This window comes from Crinia signifera, chromosome 8 (assembly GCF_055691185.1).
Source record: "Crinia signifera chromosome 8, ASM5569118v1, whole genome shotgun sequence".
In the NCBI taxonomy this organism is placed as follows: Eukaryota; Metazoa; Chordata; class Amphibia; order Anura; family Myobatrachidae; genus Crinia; species Crinia signifera.
Window position 1 is genome coordinate 67,245,876 of NC_139224.1, and position 22,006 is coordinate 67,267,881.

The 22,006-nt window shown below is 42.0% G+C and overlaps 1 protein-coding gene across 3 annotated transcripts in view; it reads right to left on the reverse strand.

The window, feature by feature from the left end:
• Window positions 1-203: 203 nt before the first annotated feature.
• Window positions 204-22,006, reverse strand: part of L3MBTL2 (L3MBTL histone methyl-lysine binding protein 2) — a 176,564-nt gene continuing 154,761 nt past the window's right edge. For all 3 annotated transcript variants that reach the window (XM_083156631.1, XM_083156632.1, XM_083156630.1), the window contains 5 exons: window positions 20,941-21,175; window positions 17,114-17,179; window positions 14,269-14,364; window positions 6,699-6,770; window positions 204-1,680 (listed from right to left, as the gene is read on the reverse strand). In XM_083156631.1, coding sequence (XP_083012757.1) covers window positions 1,577-1,680; window positions 6,699-6,770; window positions 14,269-14,364; window positions 17,114-17,179; window positions 20,941-21,175 — 573 coding nt within the window. In that variant the 3' untranslated portion in view covers window positions 204-1,576. The remainder of the gene's footprint in view (window positions 1,681-6,698; window positions 6,771-14,268; window positions 14,365-17,113; window positions 17,180-20,940; window positions 21,176-22,006) is intronic.

The window sequence follows — 22,006 nt, forward strand, 5'->3', positions numbered from 1 at the left end:
AATATAACAGTTAATTATTTCTATAATGCATCTTTGACACATTAGTAGGTTCATAGAAACAAAACTCTGAACAATTTGTTTAATTGATAAAAAAGTAATATAAAATGTTCAATTTTTACAATTTAGTTAAAATGAAACATAAAAAATTTATGAAACACAGACAATTTTTTTTTTCAGAAATGTATATTTAATGAATAGTCCACATTCCGGTAATTTATACATATACCAGGTACTGTACTTAAGATTTCTGAGAAGAATTTCATACTATTCTGATGCATGATAATGGCAGTTTGAAGTTCCTCAAATCAAGGTAATTATACTGCCGACATAGGAGCCTATGTTCTAAGCATTGGAGAGAAATAAAGTGGTTGGAGATAAAGTACCAGCCAACCTGCTCCTAACTGCCATGTTACAGGCTGAGTTTGAAAATGACAATGTAGAGCTGGTTGGTTGGTACCATATATCCTTAAGTAAATATTCATTTGGCACTTTGAATCTTCTGATGTAGGGAGAGTATGATGGTGGTTGCCCTTGTACACTACTATATAACATGATTGTCACAGGTTATCTGGGAAAACAGTTAGACATTTCAAAATAGATTAGGCCAGTGGTTCCCAAGTGCAGTTCTTAAAGCACCCTAATGGGCCCTACACATGTTGCGACCCGTTGAGCATTCGGAGTCTAGATCGCTCAGCATGATCACTCAGACATCGATGTTCCAGCAATGTGTGCTGATCAATCTATCAGGGCCAGTGTTTTCCTGTGAGAGCATTGGCCCTGACTGATTAATAACCTGCATGCGGGTTATTAATTGGTGTCAGATACAGACCCGCAGGTCCATGCATTTACATCTGTGCCCGACACAAAGAGTGATATGAAGGCATTTTCCTAGTGATTTAATGAATATATGTCAAATTGCTCAGAAAATGACTGAATATTGGTCCGTGTATAGGCCCTATAACAGTTCAGACTTTAAAGATATCCATGCTAAAGCATTTGACTTAATTAGTACCCCAATCAGTTTAAATATGTAATCTGTGCACAAGCATGAAGATCTTTAAAACCTGGACTATTAGGGTGCCTTATGGACTGCATTTGGGAACCACTGGATTAGGCTATTGCAAATCTTATATACAGTACCTGCATTTAAAAAAGTATAGCAAACATTTAAGGATGTTGCTCTTGGCTAAAAAGTTAGCTACAGTTGTACCTGCTTTCAGATTATCTGTAATGCATATGTATCTAAGAAAATCACAGTAGTAAATGAGCCAACGAATGTGAGCATCCCATTGGCTAAATTGTTGGTGCATATATATGCACCTTGGCACAGCTAATGCATATGCATGGCGTGTAAAATGAAAAGAGATACATCTGTAGCTCATTGAGCATATATTTACAGTTCTAAAAAAAAAAAAAGAGTTGATATTTAATAAATTCATTATCTACAGATGTAGCCACACTCATCGTGGCTATGTTGCGGCAGCTAGTCCTGTTTTCTGTTTCTGGTTATTGGTGATTGACGCTTGGACTTGTAATGGAGTTACTTCCACGTGTCTAGCCAGATACTACCAGTGTCTTACTTTTGATTCTCCTTCTTGATGTCCGTGTTTACAACCTGCGTGTTTGGTTCTCCAAGGTCAAACTGGTTTATCTGTTCTTCTTTTACGTGCCCAGGAATCACTATTTACATAAAAAAACAAAAATAAGTTACCTGCTTCTTTAAGTATACATGTATTTCTGCAAACAGTTCATATTTTATTTTATTACACACACAGAAACATACACAGTAAAGAAGTCATTTAATCAACCAGTACAGTATGTCCAGAGGCAGTCCCTGGATGTCCAGGGGTGGTAAATGCATCAAGACATACTGGTAAATTGTGGTAAGATGTGGTTGAAACTTCAAAGTTGCCAAAATAATGACACGAATACTGTAATTCCAAATATAAATTGTTTAATTTATTTTTTTCTCCAAAAAATGACTTTTTCGTCTTTATCATCCCAGTAGGCATTGTCAGCAGGGCACCTGGAGGGCGGCAGTTCGCCCCTCACCCCCAGCATATAGCTGTCGGCGTCCCTGCAGTGCTGGAGCGGGCAGGGGTGTCCGTGCGGCGGGGGTACCTGCGGCGCTGTCACTGTATAAAGCCGCTGGCGGCAGCGGGGTCCCTGCAGTGAATAGAGAATAACTAGCGCTATGCGCGCGACGGCACGGGAAGCGCTTCTGGGTTTGAAACCACTTGCCACACGCTGATTGGCTGAGATTCAGCCCTGCGCGCTCCAGCACTGCAGGGACACTGACAGCGTCCACCACAGGTACCACTCCCCCCACCCCCCCAGAGCACCGGGGCGCCCCCACCCCGACTCGCCTGGGGCGCTCCGGTGCCTTGCACCGGCCCTGATTGTCAGGTCCATAAATATTGGGACATCAACACAATTCTCATATTTTGGGCTCTATACACCACCAATATGGATTTGAAATGTACCAAACAAGATGTGCTTTAACTGCAGACTTCCAGATTTAATTTGAGGGCATATACATCCACATCAGGGGAACGGTGTATGAATTGCAACGGTTTATTTATGTACCTCCCTCAGCTGTAAGAGGTAAAATAGTGAGAGAAAAAGTACCAGCCAAATCAGCTTCTGCCTTATTTGTTTGACAAGCTGTGTGAGAAGTGGCAGGAGAAGAGTGATTGGTACATTATCTCACAATTTAATCTCTCTCCAATCTTTAATACCACCCCCTAAAAATGTTATTACATTAATTAGTGCATTTCCTTAAAACAATTTCTGCTCTCTTTTCTTAAAGACACAGCAGCTAAGTATTATGGGCCAGATTCTCTAAGCTTCAAAAGTGATAAAATAGAGAGTAATAAACAGCCAGCTCCTGTCTGACGTTTTTCAAACACAGTCTGTGACATGGCAGGTATGAGGTGATTGGCTGGCTGTTTATCACTCTCCATTTTATCACTTTTGAAGCTTAGAGAATCTGGCCCATAATCTCTTATCTCACATTCAGAGACTCTCCAGCTAAAGGGTTTGACTGTAACAAATCCTTATGAAATGAGTGGAAAGACATCTGTCCTAGCTCAGCAGAATGCTTTCTTAGGGCCATTGCCTCCAATGTCTCTGGGAATTACGCCACTGATGACATAACACGAGCCATGCTTTACTAACAAGCAAAGTACTGACCATAATTAATAGTGTTGATTGGGACTGCTGCTGTATTTAGCATTAACCATTTGAGTGCTAACGTTGCTGTGAGTGATCCTCAAAATATCCGCTAAAAATGCCAGCATCGCTCACAGTGACTATTCTTTTATTATAAATAATTACAATTACAGACGTCAATGAATTAAAAAAGAACAGCTGCTATGAGCAACGCTGGCATTTTTAACGGATATTTTAAAGGATCTCTCACAGCAACGGTGGCACTCACAGGGTTTCATAAAGAGGTTTGCTTGCCAATTTTCACATGTATTCTGACAAATTCCCTTGACACTCAAAGGGTTAATGTTTGAAATGATTATGAATAATTTTATTTACTTTTCTTTAGATATTTTTTATAAATTGAATTGATATTATGTTTAAGTTTGTTTATTTATTCGGACCCATTATTATGGTTTATAAATGAATACTATAGTTTAACAACACATTGGGGATGTATCAATATTGATATTTGCAATGTCGACATTGTTAAAATTGAATATGTCAGCATGTGCAGTGTTCCCAATGTCGACATTATGCAATAACCTGTAGTAGAGGGTTAGGCTATGGGCAGAGAGGGCTAGGATTAATCAATATAAGGAGGGTTAGGGTTAAGGATTGGCAACAAACACCACTTGCGGCAATGCTAGACCTGCTGGAAGTCATCATCAATTGATGGGATATGGTCATTGGGTCTACAGCAAGTTGGTCGACAAGCGTTGGGTCGACAACGTTAGGTCGACATGGGGATATGGTCGAACCATGTCGACCTATCCCGATGTCGACCTAACGCTTGTCGACCAACTTGCTGTAGACCCAAGGATCCCAACCCCAACTGACTGTCAGAGGACACTGTTGGAGCCGCTGAACCAACTGTACTGTAAGTCATCACTAGACCACCAGGGATGTTTGGTTAATTTTCTAATCATAGTAAAAAGAGATTTAACACTGCACTGGACTCCTCTGGGGGAGTATGTGGAGGAGAAAAAATGAAAAAAGAAAATAACTGCTCTATTGAACTGTAGCTTTAATTGTGTATTTAAATTCAAGTGTTGAAATGGAAAAATATGAATGATATAAAGTATAGAAAAGTGGGAATAAGTGTAGATAAAGATAAAGGCATTAGTGGTATAAAATTGCTTAGTAATAGATTGTAAATGCTAAAAGATATGAGAATATGCTCTACCAGGACCAGATGCAGGAGTTCCCCAAACCTACAACTAAGCCGACTGCTACCAGCCGCAGACGGAGAAGCAGAGTCATGTCACCTGCCGGCAGGAGTCCCAGCTACAAGTTACAACAGTGGTGGCCAGACGCCGGGAAGCCGGTGATAGAACACCATCAAGCTCGAATGTTCCCACACTGCTTACAACATCTATAGCAGCAGGAACTCACTATTGGCAACAAGCTGCACAGTCTGCAGTGACAATACGTAGGGACAGGTAGAGCACTGCGGCCCTCACACTTCCCTTCAAAAAGGAGCGGTTTACATTATATTTTTTCTTTCCACAGGTGTCATGTTATTTTGTATCTTTATTTATTTATTTGTCGTTGTTTTTTTTGCTTTTGTCATTGTGGTACTTGTGGAGTATCACGGCTCCAACGATGGCCATCGCACATGAAAAAATCGCATCGCATGCGATTTTTAACAGAAAAGCATCCAAATGCATTGAAATTAGTATGAAACATGTTCAATGGCCCCCAAATGTCATTTTTGAGGCTGTCCCACCCCCAGTATCAACGCAAACCCGAAGCGTGGTGAGCGCAGCGAGCCCGCGAGGGGCGGCGGTACGCGTCCTACGACCTTTTCATACCCCCATTATCCACGTCGGCGTGGAGTTGAGAACAGAAAGTGTGGCGAGCGCAGCGAGCCCCGCGAGGGGACGCGGATACCTTCACAGGTATCCGCGTCCCCTCGCGGGCTTCACAGGTGTCCGCGTCCGCTTGCCACGCTTCGGGCTCACCACACTTTCTATTCTCAACTCCACGCCGACGTGGATAGTGGGGGTATGAAAAGGTCGTAGGACGCATACCGCCGCACCTCGTGTACCGCCGCCCATCGCGGGCTCGCTGCGCTCGCCACGCTTCGGGGTCACGTTGATAGTGGGGGTGGTACAGCCTCAAAAATGCCATTTGGGGGCCATTGAACATGTTTCATACTAATTTCAATGCATTTGGATGCTTTTCTGTTAAAAATCGCATGCGATGCGATTGCATGCGATTTTTAAAAAAAACTGCAAAAACCGGCAAAAATCGCATCCCATCGCATGCCACTATATATGGCATGCGATGGGAGCCGTGATAATCCACAAGTACCGTTATTGTTTTTATTTATTTATTTTTTCATTTGTAATTCTTGTATCTTTTAGTATTTACAATATATTACTCAGCAATTTTATACTACAAGTACTTTATCTTTATCTACACTTATTCCCACTTTCCTATACTTTATATCATTCATTTTTTTCCATTTCCGCACTTGAATTTAAATACATAATTTTCTAATCATGCCAACGTTTCTTCAGTGTTGACATGATGATTATCAATGTGGCCAGAATCAACATACTGCACATCAACTACTACAGTCTACTAGTGCAGACTCTTTTCCCCTTTCTTTAAATCTGCAGCTGAATAGTGCCCATTTATTTATCAACCAAACCCAACAAACTATTTAAGCAGTGCTAAGATAATGAGAGTGGGGCCTATGATATTAGGAAATGTGGTAATGCACACATCAACCGCGTTAATGCATACACCAGATCACTGGTTGGAATCAAGTCAAGGTAGAAAACTCAATATTTTCCATTCTATTAAAAGCAAAAACTATGAAAATACTGTAATTGAAGGTATTGCTTTTTGCAAGTGCTTTTACTGCACTCCACAATTCTCCACTGAATTATTGCAACATTAAAGGTGGTTCTGGTTGATAGATTTTCTAGATAGACCGTCACGAGACATCGAAAATACTTTTTCATGTTAAAGATTAACAAGAGCGTCTATGGGCAATTCCCACCACAGAAGCCCATGTGGCATTAGCCTGCTGGCTGCTTGGGCCTGGTGCTGGTTTTCAAAATACGGGGGAATCCTTTATTTCTGAAACCAGGAATGGTTTAATGAGCCCGAGGCTGGTTACAGCGGGATGGGGCGACCCCACATCATATTTTAAAATTATTTATTAATTCAAATTTTTTTACACTGGCCAGCATCGCACAGATCTGACAGATTTGTATGATGCTGGTGGCTCGTACGTATTTGGCTGCCATATTTCCAGCACCCAAATATGAATGGCTATGACATCGAAGAATACGGCAGCTTTGTAAATTTGCCTTATTCCCCCATTCATATTGTACAGGGATCAGCCATATATAGCCGACCTTTGTAAATTTCTCCCCGTCTATCCAATAATCCACACCCTAATAAAGGGGTCAAAATAACTGCACTAGCAAAAAAAATTTCTTGCTACTGAGCCATAAAACACCATAATCACTTACTGTCTAAATCCTTAGGTACTCTGCTGACATTGTCTGTTTTCTTACCAGATTTCTTTACATATTTCTTTTTTTCTAAAACACAAATATAACAATGTTTAGAATGCTGGCATAATAAAAATAATTATAAAGTACAGATGCAGCAACACTCATCACTCCTGTCAACCCACCACCATTGCTTCATTGTCGCGCCATGAGAAATATCATGTTATGGCACAGTAAGGTGTATCATGACTAAAGCATGCTTCACAGTTGTATGGCAATGGCTCCATTAAAGAAAACTACAGAGCAGTGCTGCAGATGGATAAATGAAGCGCCATCGCCATTTACAGGCCATCTTTGCTTCCACTTTACTTGTTTATGCCGAGCTTAGCTCCATAAGGGTAGGCTCCCTCATTGCCAATAAATTTGTCCAACCACCATTTTGGAAATTTGATACGTAGTCACTCATTCAGCCCCAGGGAATCAGTGTGGAAATGTTTGCCAGGCTGAGGTCCATAAGGGTGAGCTAAGCTCAGCATACATTTTCACAAGTAGTCCCTGGTGCTGAATGAGTGGCTGCTTATCATATTAAAAAAAATGTGGCGGGCAGAGACTACTACTAGATTTACAACAGCATTTACATTGAAAACCATTTTTAATACAAGAATATTGCGTACACTGGGCCTAAGACCTGATTGCAGGACAAATGTGTTCTCAAAATGGGCAAAACCATCTGCACTGCAGGTGGGTCAGATATAACATACGCAGAGAGAGTAAGATTTGGGTGAGGTGTGTTGAAACTGAAAACTATATTGCAGTGTACAAATAAAGCAGCCAGTATTTACCCTGCGCAGAAATAAAATAACTCACCCAAATTTAATGGTGCTCATACATTTATGCGATCGGATGCGATGGGACATGCATTCAGTGACAGATTTGTGGAAAGAGGGTATACATTTAGTGACCATATTTTGGCCAAAACAAAGGTTTTGTGAGGAGCTTTTGTACAGTGAGAATAATACCAAATATGAAAACCGTATGCCTTGGGTCAACAAATGTACCACTATAATGGCATTATACTGTAGGTAATACATCTAAAACTCTATGGCCGAATGAACAGACAGACAAAGACATACAACTGGGTACCACCACCTTGATGCCTTGTTACAAATGGGGCCATAATGTACAGGATATATTAGTGCTTGCTGATATCACAAATTATCAAATTATTATGAAAACCCAAAGCCAAGGGCTGCATTGGGTGCACTTGTACCACTTGTAAATTTACCATCCCTGGTAATACTTTTTACCATCCACAGTCAGGATATAAATACACTTTAGGCCCTATGCTAACTTGTGAAACCAAATTTGTGGTGTACCAGAACATATGTCCAATGCAGCCTCTCGTCTATAGGTCTACTTTCTGGGCAGCATTAAATAGTGGTAAAAGTGAACTCCACGCAATTGCAGGCTCCGCACGAGTCCAAGCAAGCTGCTATAATATCACTCGACGCAACTAAAGCCTTCGATACGATTGAATGGACTTATCTCTGGGGGGCCATGGAATGGATTGGCCTAGGCCCAGTATTTATTAACTGGGTCAAAGTGCTGTAAAAGTCCCCAGTGGCTAGAATTTCGGTGAATAAGTTTATTTCACCTAGATTCAAGATTGGGCGGGGCACCAGACAGGGGTGTCCGCTGTCCCCGGGTCTCTTTGCCATCGCCATGGAGCCACTCGCTTGCCTTATTAGGAGCAATGAGGAAATAAAGGGGATTAAAATTGGTAATTGCGAAGATCGCATTGCTCTATATGCAGATGATATTCTCCTTTTTATTAATGATCACCTGGAGGCGGTGCCGAGGGTTATGGGGGTGGTGGAGAGATTCGGGGACTTCTCCGGCCTCCGTATAAACTGGAGTAAATCTTGCATTCTCCCCATAGATGGACCGTGTCCTCCCGAAGAGTATGCTCAGTCACCTCTGAAATGGGTCACTGATTTTCAGTATTTGGGCATCCGTATTTCGAGAGACACCTCCAAATTTATCTCTCTAAATATTACCCCACAGATTGACTATCTTAAATCTAAGATAAATATATGGGCCCGTCTTCCATTGACACTTACTGGTAGAGCTAACCTAATAAAAATGATTGTCCAGCCTAAAATTGGGTATGTAGTACAACATTCCCCCATCTATATTCCGAGAAAAATCTTCAAACAGATGGAGGGACTAGTATCCTCATTGATTTGGGTGAATAAGAGACCGCGAATTAGGTTAAAAACGCTCACTAGAAGTAAAAAAACAGGCGGATTGGCACTCCCTGATTTTCGTCTTTATTATTTAGCGGCACAACTGGCTTCAGACAAGCGTCTACAAGCCTTAAATAGAGAAGACTGTTTAACGGAGCTAATAAGACTTACCACAAATGGGCACACCCCTCGCCAGATGGTCCTAGCCGGAAATATACGGCAAAACTGGCCTCCAATAATAAAGCAGATTAATTTAGTCTGGAAACAGGCAGAAATTATTTTGGGCAGTAAGGGTATAGATCCAGAAACTCCGTTATATAATGCAAGGGTTCTGCCAGAGCTCAATAAATTACAAATGAAGAGCATTTGGGGTGTAAAAGGTATCACAGAGATAGGTCATCTCATAGAGAATGGGGAACTTTTATCATTCAATTCCTTGAAACACTCCCATTTCCTCCCTAATAAACACCTATTTAGATATATCCAGCTTAGACATGCACTATCGATTCAATCTAAGGGCTCTACATTTAATTTAGAGCACTCTCTGACTAAAAAATTATTTCAAAGATGCCCCAAAAGACATGAAGTCTCATACATATATGCGACACTCACTCAGGAATTAAACTTAGAAGCTCTCCCAGAAGTTAAGAGTAAATGGGAGAAGGATCTGGGACCCATAAATAATGAAGACTGGATGAGTGCTCTGGCTGACATTTGGAGAGCAACCAATTATCTCAGATTTCAGCAAATCCAGATGTTTATAGTTCATAGAATTTACATGACTCCAAAACTGTTATTTGAAATTGGAGGAAGGGAGAGTGATTCATGCCCTAGATGCCCTAATACTAGGGGTGATTACTGGCATTTATTATGGACATGCCCTGTAATATCTAAGTTCTGGGGGGAGGTGGTTGAGGAACTTTTGAAAAAGGGTATACCAAAAGAAGCATGTACAAGTAAAGCATGTACTTTAGCAATATTTGATAAATCTAAGCTGGATAAACATACAAGACAATTTCTCATTATAGCCTTTACGTTAGCTAAAGTGTGTATAGCCAGGAAGTGGATGGCCAGAGATGGGCCCTTGCTAGAGATCTGGCTCGCCCTGGTTAAGACCACAATGGCCAATGAAAAATTCGTCCATTTAGCAAGAGGCACAATACACGTATTCAATAAAATTTGGAACAACTGGTATGTAGCATAGAAGATCTAGGATACCAAGGGAATGTGCAAATTCTTAATTACCCATGCCGGGGGGGGGGGTTAGGGGGGTGGGGGTGGGGGGCGGGGATCGTAAGTTAGGTTATAGAATCAAGAGCAATCCGTAGAGGCAAGATGCAAATGGAAGACCAATCCCAGTGGTAGTATGTCCCTCCAGTTGATTAGACCTCGAAGGGCCGAGGGATTCGGAGGTAATTAAGGGCTCTATGAGAGAAGGTTAATTTAGTCAATTTAGGATTTAGTCTGTGGCACACTATTTAGTACACCAATATATTTGCTCCTGGGGGAACATGTCCCCAGGTTTCAACTATAATAGAACACTACTGCTAGCACTAATAAACATAAAAATTGTTTCTATATAGATGCACTTTTTCCCTTTTTACTCTCTCTCCTCTTTTATGTCTTTATCTCTTTACTTATGATCCTGTCAGGATTACACAGAGAGTATATAATTTCACTTAATCACTCTAATAACGTTATGCTAAAGGCATATATACTAGATTCACTTTATTTATTAGCATTATACACTTGAAAGAAAAACAGAGGGTGGGTTTATAGGATGTGGGTTCAAAATGGACCTAGCTCACATGAGTGCCCCGATAGCTAATGCCTTCGGCAATTAGGAAATAGATAGAACCACTGGAATTGCTCTCCCGCATCTACGTTGGGGGGCTATACCAAGATGATTACAACTTCTATTGTTTCAATGTATATGATAGATCATATCCTCCGTTGTAGAAAAAGTACAAACTATGTTGGTAATAATTAACAGTATGGATTGCCCTCCATTGCATGGAAATCGATGTTTGCTCTTTTTTCCCTTCTTTTTTATATTTTGTTATATGGAAAATTTTTAATGAAGTTGAAATTGAAAAAAAAAAGTGAACTCCAGGTAGCTAGGCACTTCCTACCCATGCATCACCCTTTACCCTCTTTACATTATCAAATGACACACCACATTGCCTCTGACATTAGGGGTGGTAACCGTGTCCTTTAATTACTTGAACGCAAAACCAATTGGATTTTTAGATTAGATACCCTTGCCGCAAAAGGCCGGATTAACAATGGGCCAGATGGAGCTGTAGCTCCAGGCCCACCATTGAAAAGAGGCCCACAGTGTCCTGCAGTTTTGACAGAAAAAAAATGTTTTTCCTATAACCACGTACAACAAAGTTCCTTTGCCTTGCAGCCACCCACAACTAAATCGCATATTCACCCCTGCCTCGGCCAGCCAGCCAGCCAGCTGACAGCACCATCACCTACATCATGTCAGGGCCAGTCCGAAGCCCCACCCCATGACCCTTGTCCAAAGCACTGCCCTATGACATCTGAGTCTCCCTCATCACATGTGTCTCGCCCTCTCTCCACCTATCTCTAACACCACCTGTACTTCGGTCTCTATACATTTGTATCTCTGACTTCTCTCCGTCCCGGTTTCTCTGCACCCTTCCCTTCTGTGTTTTTGCCCCTTTAAACCTCTGCCTCCCTTGACATGTATAGTATCTCTCTGCCCTTTCCACCACTTGTGCGTCTGCCCCTCTCTCCACCACTCCTTCTCCACCTGTGTCTCTGCCACCATCCCCACCTGTGCTTCCTCACCTCTCACCACATGTTCCTTCATACTGTGCCTCTGCCCCTTCCCAGTTGTGCCACTGCCTCTCTCCACACCTGTTTCTCTGTCCTATCACCATTTCTGTCTTTGTCCCCTTTACCACATTTTTGTGTGCCCCCTTCATCACATGTGCTTCTGCCCCACGTGCCAACTGGACATTTGCATCCACCCCCGTCGTTCACCGCAAGTGTTTCTGTTCTCCACCAAAAGTGTTTCTGTATCATCAACTGCAGAGAAAAGAGGTTCTCACTACAGCAATGCCCAGTGGAGCAAGTGTAGCAGCAGTATCATCAAGGAGACATCAAAGTGCCTGAGATTACATATAGTTACATAGTAGTTGAGGCTGAATAAATATTTGCGTCCATCGAGTTTGGTTAGTGTGTATGATCTATTAGCTTCATCCCTATCTATTAGCTTCATCCCATACTACTGTACTTCTGCTATTCTCCAGTCTTTTGGTACCTTACCAGATGAAAATGAGTTCTCAAAAAAGTAATACCCTAGGATGAATCCCATCTGGACCTGGAGATTTGTTTGTTTTGATTTTGCCTCAATTTTATCTCATCTGTTGTGAAAACAATATTAAGATCTAGCTTGCTCATCCCATTTGTGGTACCTATATGCTCCACTGTCTGCTCTTCCCTAGTAAACACTGTTGAGAAAAACGCATTTAACAGATCTGCATTTCCCTTGTCCTCTGTAAAGCTATTACCGTTGGTAAACAAATCATAAAATCGGGCACAAAAGATACAAAAATAAGTAAATAATATTCCATATCAACACAATAAACAATTATAAAGAGACACAGAGGCTCACAGTTGGTTTTGTGGTAACCAAATATATAAAACAAAAAATAGTTAAGAAGAGAGTGCTTTATGACAAAAGTGTATCCAAATGTAATTAATTAAAGAAAAATGTATTTAAAACATATGTAAAAAACAACAACACAAATACTTGAAAAAAAAGCAGAATATTTAAAACCACAATCTGGTCGTTAATGTGAATCTGGTGACTATATAACTCAAAAGAAAAGGATCAAAGTCCACATTTTGTAAGTGTTTTAGATAACATAGCCTGCAGTATTTAACTAAGATATACTTGCCAAAGTGCTGTAATTAATATCCAATTTGATTCACAAGCAGAGCATGTGTAGTCCTCAGGAAAACCTTAGAGTCAGCACCATAATGCAGTGTAGAAGTGTCACTGGGAGGATGACAACAAAATGCTGACTCTCTTCTGTTAGCTATTTCGCAGAGTCTGGCTCCTGCCATTGCAGAGGAGCTGGCTGTGCAGGCAGAGTTTCTGGGGGAAGCCCATCATTTCCAGGTATCAGATGCTAAGCTGTTTACCAACCCTAGTGCCACTACTACCATAGCATAGGTGTTTCTATAATGGGTGCAGTGTGTGCGGTGCACACTGGCCCGTCTCCAGGGGACCTCAACCACACCCATATATCATCTCTGCACCAAGGACACAAAACACTTGAAAAATGGCTGCCACATCCATTTATGAGTCAAGTGCACACGCGATATGTCCCTGGGAACAAGGCATGAGCACCATTCTCCCGGAGACCTGCGCTGTTAGAGAGGAGGGGGCCTGCAGTAGAGGCTGCATGCAGGTCCTTTCCTCTCTTAAAACACCCCTGTGCCATAGTAAGCTTATTAAGACAACTCTAAAACCAGTATGAATTTAATCAATTAGTGACTATCCTAAAAGCCTCCATGGCATGAAGGTCCATACAGAGAATAATACAGTACAAGAAATGGTGGATCTGGGAAAGCCCAACAAGGTTGTTAAAATTGCTTTATCGACAGCAAAGTTAGAAAACAGAAATTATTAACAGAAAGTTACTGAAACTTACATGTGGAGTGGTAATATATAACTTATATGTGGAGTGGTGATCTACTCCTTTATTTAATCTAGTTGAGTTCTATAGACAGGAACTCTTGCATTTTTTTTGTTCAAGTCAGTGCATTGGTTATAGAACAGACTTATTTTCAGACTTCACCTCATAATCCCTTTTTTTAAATTTGTTAAATAAATGCAAATTACATGTCAATTAATTGATTTAATAGATTTCATATATTTATATAATTAAATGCAATTTAGGGGGAAATTTACTAAAGGAAATTTGTAAAAAAATAGTTGTATTTGTATTTAGAAATACACTTATTTTTTACATTAACTATCCCGAAAATACGGCAATTCCTATTCATATTGATAGCACATCAATACGAATACGAATTGCCGTATTTTCGGGATAGTAAATGTAAAATATAAGTGAATTTCTAAATACAAATACACCTATTTTTTTTACAAATTTCCTTTAGTAAATTTCCCCCTTAATGTCTATAATATGTATAGTGTATGTTAGACATTGATATTGGCTCAATACACTGTTATTATGTTCTTTCTTTCTTTCTAAGTAAACGAATAAGCAATATGTGCACTGAACCAATGCTTCGAAAAAAAGAAAAAATACAAATAAAATATATATAATGTATCTTACTTTTATCTTCTAAGAGAACAGGGTGAGTAAGTGATCTTCCATCCCCATCCAAGACCTGGCTTGCTTCTTGTAAAGCTTTCCTTTGATATTTCCTACCTAAAGAGGAGAGAAAAAGTTACCAATCATTTGTTCGCATGCATTTTCTCCAGTTGTTTACTCCAAAGTATTTTAGGCATTGTTTTTATACTGAATTTCAATGTTTTCATCCAATACTGGTATGTGTCCAGGGGTGATTTTCCTTTATATCCACACCTGCCAAAACAACGAGGATGCTTGGAGACTCAAGAATTTTGGAGGATTCACAAAGATAGCCTTACACCTTTGTGGCACCCCAGACTTTTTCATAGAGTCCCAGCAGCGGGACCTTAGGGGTTAACTCCCCCCCCCCCCGTGCAGTGCAAGACTCGAAAGAACCACCCCAGGCTGATTGACAGCTCTGGGGAATGTATGGCAGAGAGAGGGGTGAGCGCGAAGAGGCTGGCATGGGGTCAAAGGTCCCAGCACGTGTGGTCTGGCGTACGCGGAGGAGGAAGAGAGAGGTCTGACCCGAGGACGGCGTGGAGAGAGCAGCATGGGCGCGAGCAGAGGATTCGGAGGGAGACGCTGAGCAGCCCTGAGATAGAGACCTGCAGCGCCGGGGTGGACAGAAGAAGGAGCCGGAGTGAAGTGCCGGGTGGAAGAGGATAGGCGGCAGCAACTACAGAGAGCCGGCGGCCTGGGAGCAGCGTGGTGCGCAGCAGGACCGGAGGAGGTGGCTGAGTGCGGCAACGCTGCTACTGCAGCGCCCGCACTAGCGCGCCCCCGGCGAAGAAGAAGTCCAGCAGCAGCCTAGTGACGGGCAGGAGCCTGCAACTTGCTCCAGACCCCAGGTACCGACCTTCCCTGCTCCCCCGGAGACCTTCCCTGCATCCCCCGCATCCCGGCCGGCACCTGTCCCCATTCCTCACCCACAGCACAGCCGGCACAGTCCCCGTCTACGACCGGTGGCACAGCCGGGTATTTCCCCATTATATGGGGCCATTAACTATTTCCACTGAGGCACAAAATATTCCACCCCCAATCTCTTCGCTTGGTGAAAAAGGAGTTGGGAGCCCGTCTATAGTGACACCCCATCCAGTTCACACCGCTGTATCCCACCAGGAGCATCAGACACAGAGAGGACCCTCACAGCAGAGGGAGGTTGGCCCCCACTCTCCATCTACTCCTAGGGACCCCCGCATTAACCCCACCAAGTGAGTGGGGTCACCCAGCAATCCCCACAGAACAGGGTTGGGGAATCATGCTACCGGTTGCTGGAATAGACGCTGCTAGTATTGCAATTCTACCATAGGAGGACACTGCCTCCCTGTGGCCTAAGTTATTACGGCCAGGAGCCAATTACTTTCCGGATGTACCGTTACAGCGTTCATCTTTTCCTCAGGGACACTTCCCTAGGGTGCGTACCAGGAGAGACTTATCCAGCTGCGGTGTTAACTGTCTATGTTCTTAAAAGATATTACTTGCCGTTTACTGCAATTGATATGTTTGGTAGCACTGAATTACATTGACTACATGTAGTAGTGGCTAGGGCCATATGTTTAGATGTACATAGCCGAGTGGGAACACTGTTACCCGCGGGACCCAATTGGTGGTTGATGGGATCAGTTTTCCCCCACTCCCCAGTATACTAGAGAATTTAGTGGGAGTTGTTCTAGAGTTTATTGGTCCCACCTGGGTGTTAATCCGCTAGGCGGGTATAAATTGTGACTATTTAAGTAAGTTGTTTAAAGTACTTGTGTGCATTTGGGGTGCATGTCGCTTATTTCTCTTTTATCTACACTAAATAAAATGTAAGTAGTTGTACCTGCTGAACGCCTTGCTTAAATTCCTAGGGTGGTGTGTTCTCTGCAGCCGACGCGGCGAAGAATCGGTGTGGAACCAGGAGTATCCAGCGACTCCAGGTATTTATCTACCCCCACCGGCGACGTATCACACCTTGTTATGTGAGATTTTGTTATGCAATTTCTAGCACTAGCGCAAAAGCAAAACATCACACAAATGTGTCTTAAGTGGCCTGTTCACTAAGGCATTACATTAATTACAAATTATTTATATTTTTATTAATTCAGGGGCAGATTTATTAAGCTTGGAGAAGAGATAAACTGGAGATAAAGCGGAGAAAAGGTAAAAGGAGATAAAGCACCAGCCAATCAACTCCCAACTGTCTTTTTTAAACACAGCTGATTGGCTGTGCTTTATCTCCTTTTACCTTTTCTCCGCTTTATCTCCAGTTTATCTCTTCTCCAAGCTTAATAAATCTGCCCCTCAGTGTGGCAATATCAAGCTAAGTGGCAATAGTGAGGCATAGGTTTTGTGTGGGGCTGGAGGGATGTGTCCACACAGAGAAGAAAATGGGTGTGTCTACACACATAAGGGCTGCCTTATGTATAGAGTCCAGGTTGGATTTTGTCAGTTAAGTGAGGCTGCCCTACGAAGACAGTCCAAGGGGGACTGTGACAGCCAAAGAGCACATGTGCCTTGAGGTTAGCCAGCCAGGAGGTTAGTAGGGGCCAGACGGCCATTACATATACCTGGAGGTGGTAAGAAGGACCATAAAAATCTGGTATTATGTATATGTAAAGCTGTGGTAGGCAAACCAGGAACAGAAGCCAGTATTCAGACCAGTAAGAGGCAGGGAGAACCATAAGACTTTATTTGATACATTTACTGACTAGCTTCCCATTATAGTTAAGAGTTTAAGATGTCAGGTAATGCCCTGATGGATGGCTAGGTTGTTTTGGTCTTTTTGCATGCCATCAGTAAAGCTCCATTTCACTTGTTTCATAAAAATGAGGTATTTACTTACGTTTCTTTCCAAATGCCACTTTCTTTTTTTTGCTTTCTTTAGGTTTGTTAATCTCTTCCAGCTCTCCTATAAAAGTATAAGGTTATAAAGGTATTACCTTAAGGCAATTTATAATTTTAAAGTGCAAAGTGAGAATAGTAGGCCATGATGACCATTGCATTACAGATGGCCATTAGTGCACCATTCGCCGAGGCCCGCCAGCGAATGTGGCACACGCGAGTCTGAGAAGCTTGCGTACCCCATTCTCAGCAATGGACGCACGAGCATGTGAGATGTTCGCGTGCCCACATGCACCGGCGCGAAGGCCACCAGAAATGTATCGCTGGCACAGTCGATAAAAACGGCTGCATCTGTATCTTCCACCAATCTGCTTTTTGTATTGCAAAGAATTGGGTCAAACATGATGCTAACCAATATTACGGTCAACATAAAGAATGTAGGCAATGTCACAAAAAGGGAAATATTGAAATAGAGTATGGGCATGAAGAATATACAAAAGTAATTAAACACAGGCACCAAATTGTTAAATAAATTAGGCTACGAGAAAAAATGACTACAAAAGACCTATCCTATTGTGAACTGTGGATGTAGCAGTAGGCCCACAAGAAAGGCGGATCAACCCCAAAGTCATGGAAGTTCATTTGGTAATTGAACTGGATACTGGTAATGCCCTCTCAGTTATTATAGAAAATAAATATTACAGTACACCCAACACAAAAAGAGTAAAATTAGTTCAGATGTTGCAGTGCTCATGGGTTCTGAAAGTCTTACAGATGTAGCGCCTCTCAGCCAGCTCACACACATGCGTGTCCCCTTCACATGGCGGCGGGGTGCAGATTCCCTGCCCGTCTCCACTTCAGGGAGATGCGCAGGGTCATTGCGGGGTAAGGGCAGTTACGGGGGAGCAGCAGGGTGGCATTGAGCTGTGTCAGAACAGGGCGCGCAAGCATCTCATGGGCGCTCGCCCCTTCTGGCGGACGGTGAGCAGCGGTAATAGAATCGCAAGGAGCAGCTCTAATGAGAGCTGCTCCATTTGTATTTGTAAATATTAATTCTTTATTGATTTATTTATAAAATATATTCTATTCAGTTCTACATTTTATGCGCCGTTACACACAATGCGATTCAGTGTCACTTTCAATGCGATTTGAAATATAGTGCAAATTGAATCAAAGGTGACCCTGAATTGCACACTCACAGTGTTAGAAGCCTTCAATGCAGATTCAATCCCAATCCACTGAGACATTGTGATTGAAAGCAGAAATAGACTGTGCAGGCAAGTCTATTTGAGCTTAGATCTGCTTGTCTGTGGAGAGGTGGAAGGAGCAAAGGTGGGAAGGCTGCAGGGAAAGGATGGTAGGGGCAGTAGAGATGTTGTGGGAAGGTGAAAGGGGACTTAATGGCAGATGGCCTCCTTTTTTGAAGGGGAAGAAGGAGGCAAATTCAGTGGCAGTGAGGAATGATGGTAGGGGAGGGGGGGTGAAGGAGAGTATTGAAAGTATCAGAGTGTTGAAAGGGAGCGGGAACTGGGGGACTTAGAAGAGATGAGTGAAAGGAAAAAGGATTGAATTGAGTATCGATATGAGGATGGATTTAAAGAAGGAGGCTGCCTGGTTGGGGCAGGCCATTGTGGAAAGTGGAGAAAGCAGAGTATTGATTGTGGAGAGGATAGTGGGGTCCAAAGACACAATACTGTCTGGTGAGGGTGGGTCTGGGCCTAGGAAGGAGAGGAGGATATGAGAGAGTAAAAGATTAGATTGTGATCAGAGACAGGGAAAGGAGAGTTGGAGCAGTCAGAAGGGTTACACCAGTGAGTGAAGACCATTTTTTACTGGTTTTGGTTATAATTAATCTTCTAGTTTTGGCTTTGAATTATGTTTAGGATATAGGCATTGGCTGGTTTGGGATTTTTTTCCCAAGAAATTACATAAAAGCTAAAATCACATAATGTCGGCCTCGAGTATTTTTAACCTTAATAACAAATTTCCAGTCAATATTGACAACCTCACAGCTTACAATATTGTTTGCCAACATAGGCAAAATAACTAAGCAAAAGAACAGCGGCACAAAAACGTGACAGTTTTTGTTTAAAGACATTTTGCAAATTAGAAATGCATTAGTTATGACCAATCAAACCATCTTGCAATAGAAAAAAAAATAGAATACAGAACTGTACTGTAGGTAAAATGTTGAGCAGCTCCCTAAAATCTGTCCAACCATAAAACAGTGTTCCATACCTAATAACCTCACAGTGGAGGTTAAAATGAGGGTCGGACACAGTATGGGTCAGATAACGTGGGGCTGGCAAGTAGGGATTCCCAGGATTGAGTTGGTCAAGGAAAGTTTGGAGTGGAGGAGGGTGGCTACTTGGATTTTCCACCTCCCAGTGCTGGGACACTTAAATGGTTAAATAGTATTCATTGACAAAATTTATTATCACAGTACACACACAACAATTATGCTAGCACACAGCAGAAGTACAGTTGTACAGTACAGTGGATGTTCACAGGGATGAGACACATGAGCATCTCATATTGTAGTATACTGTGTAAGCTCGCTCCGCTCGGCGAATGTTGATACCGCTCCATCGGTACAGTATATCAATCTGCCGCTAGATTGGTGGAGCATTAGCCACCCAGAGGTGGCGACTTGTATTGCATGGTGAGCATCCACGCCCCTTGGCGGATGGGAGCGCAAGAAGAAGAGAGGATCGTCAAATCCTCTGCAATGGCGGCAAGAATGAGAGGCGCTCCATCTGTACGTTGGCTTATCTGGCTTTCGGATTAAGTTTACCCTAATTTGCCCAATTTCCATTAGTTGCTGCTGTATATGCCAGGTATCAAATTTAGAAATGTAGGTTATTTTGAGTAGGGATTAATCTGAGACATGTTAAACTAAAAAAATACTTTCAAAATGCAGACAAAATTTCTGATGTTTAAAATGACGTACTGTATGTGGAGAAGAGTTGCATGATTGAATTATTCTCATTTATTTGTGCCATGCTACATGGTTTGTGTGTGTCTGGTGGGATTTAGATAAATACAATATATTAATATCTGTCAACATAGAACATGATGTCCAGATAGATTGTTTTTTAAACACAAGGCATAGGTGACGGTGAAAGATACATAATATTACATCTGCGTAATTAGAGATGAAGTTCAGTTCAGTTCTCTAGAAACCCACCCAAATTTTGTGGATCTGAACTGAAACAATTAAGGTGCTGTAAGAGTGAATTTTTTATTCTATAAATATTTGATGGAAAAGATGAGAAGGTAATGTTCTCTTAAGGTATAATTCTATTGGGGGAAATTTAATAGGATGAGAGATTCGGAAAGTGAGACATTTGGTAAGAAATCTCAAGTTTTTTTAAAGTGACAATCATTTACACTGCAAAACCAGTTTGACTTTTCAGTGTAAATGATTGCCGCTTAAAAAAAACTGGAGATTTTTTACCAAATCTCTCACTTTCTGAATCTCTCGTCCTATAAAATTTCTCCCATTGAGTTTCTAAGCACTGGGCAGGACTAATGCTCTAATTAGGGCCGGATTCAATTGTTTTCTGCTCATCCCAGCACCCATGCGTGCTTGCCGGCGTTATTGTAATGTTTCTGCCAATGGCGCAAACATCTTTTCAGGGGGGTGAGAGCTAAACTTTGAGAAAAGAGCTATAAAAATCAGGGCAATAAAAATCTTGATTTAAATATTGAGCCGGGTGCAATATGACATTTGAATTTGGCCCTTAGGGTAGTGCAGATACATTACATTTATAAACTACATTTCTGGGACTTTAATATATAAGATAAGTGTAGTATGCATAAAATTACCTTCATCAACAGGTGGTTGAAGCTGGTACCCTGTCAATTCACACCAACCTACTGGATAGATATCAGGGGATTCAATGTCCACCCATTGGTCATACTCATCATCCCAGCCATCGAAATGTATCCTAAGAAGTCGCTGCACCACACATTTCACTGTGGCTACACAAATGAGGCGAGGTTCCATCAAATCCACAGCTTCCAGCTTCATGCCTGGTTTAAAACCATGGTTGGGGCAGTCCTGATGGAGCCAGAAAAAAAAAAAAAGATTTAACTAATTGCATTCACATTCAAACCTATATGTAATACATTTTATTTACATACAAATATCGTTTATATACAGTATATACCCTCAGTGCCCTTTATTAATGGTAACATCAAATTGATCACTTAACGTTTAACAGTATCAAATCTGGAGGAAATGCCATTTCAAACCATAGGAAATTACCATCAGATATTAGGCCTTATTCTGGTCCACATGCAACGCTATGAAATTCACAGCGTTGCGTGTGGATAAAACGTCACCCACCGCTCACCCAGCCCCCATCCCCCCCACTGCTCTGCGATTTCCCCCGGACGGCTGCGAATGGATGGTTTGCATAAGCATCCATTCCTTGCCTTGGGTGTGGGGGCCAAATCATTTGATTATAGAATGATTTGGAAGGTGCATGCACAACTAAGACACTTTCTGGTGTCTTAGCTTTGCATGCTCCCTGTACGGGAAGAGGGCGGGCAGCTGACATCCGCCCCCAGCACCCGTGCCTCTGCCTCACTTCCATGGGACCGGCCAGCGTTTTCATGGGAACACCCATGAAACTATGGGTGTTCCCATGGGCCCGTCCCCGCCACCACACGCCCACCCAGCGTATGCACATGCCTAGACAAAAAACAATGCTCTAAAAAGCAAAACAAACAGGGCGCAATAAGAGAGTCCGTGCTGCCTCAAAGTTGATGGAGGATCACTGGAAATGCCTCCTTTATAAGATACTATGGGTGACATTCTATGGGATGAGATGTGTGTTTTTTGGCGAATATTAGTAAAAAAAATGGTGACATCGCATTTTTCCTTGAA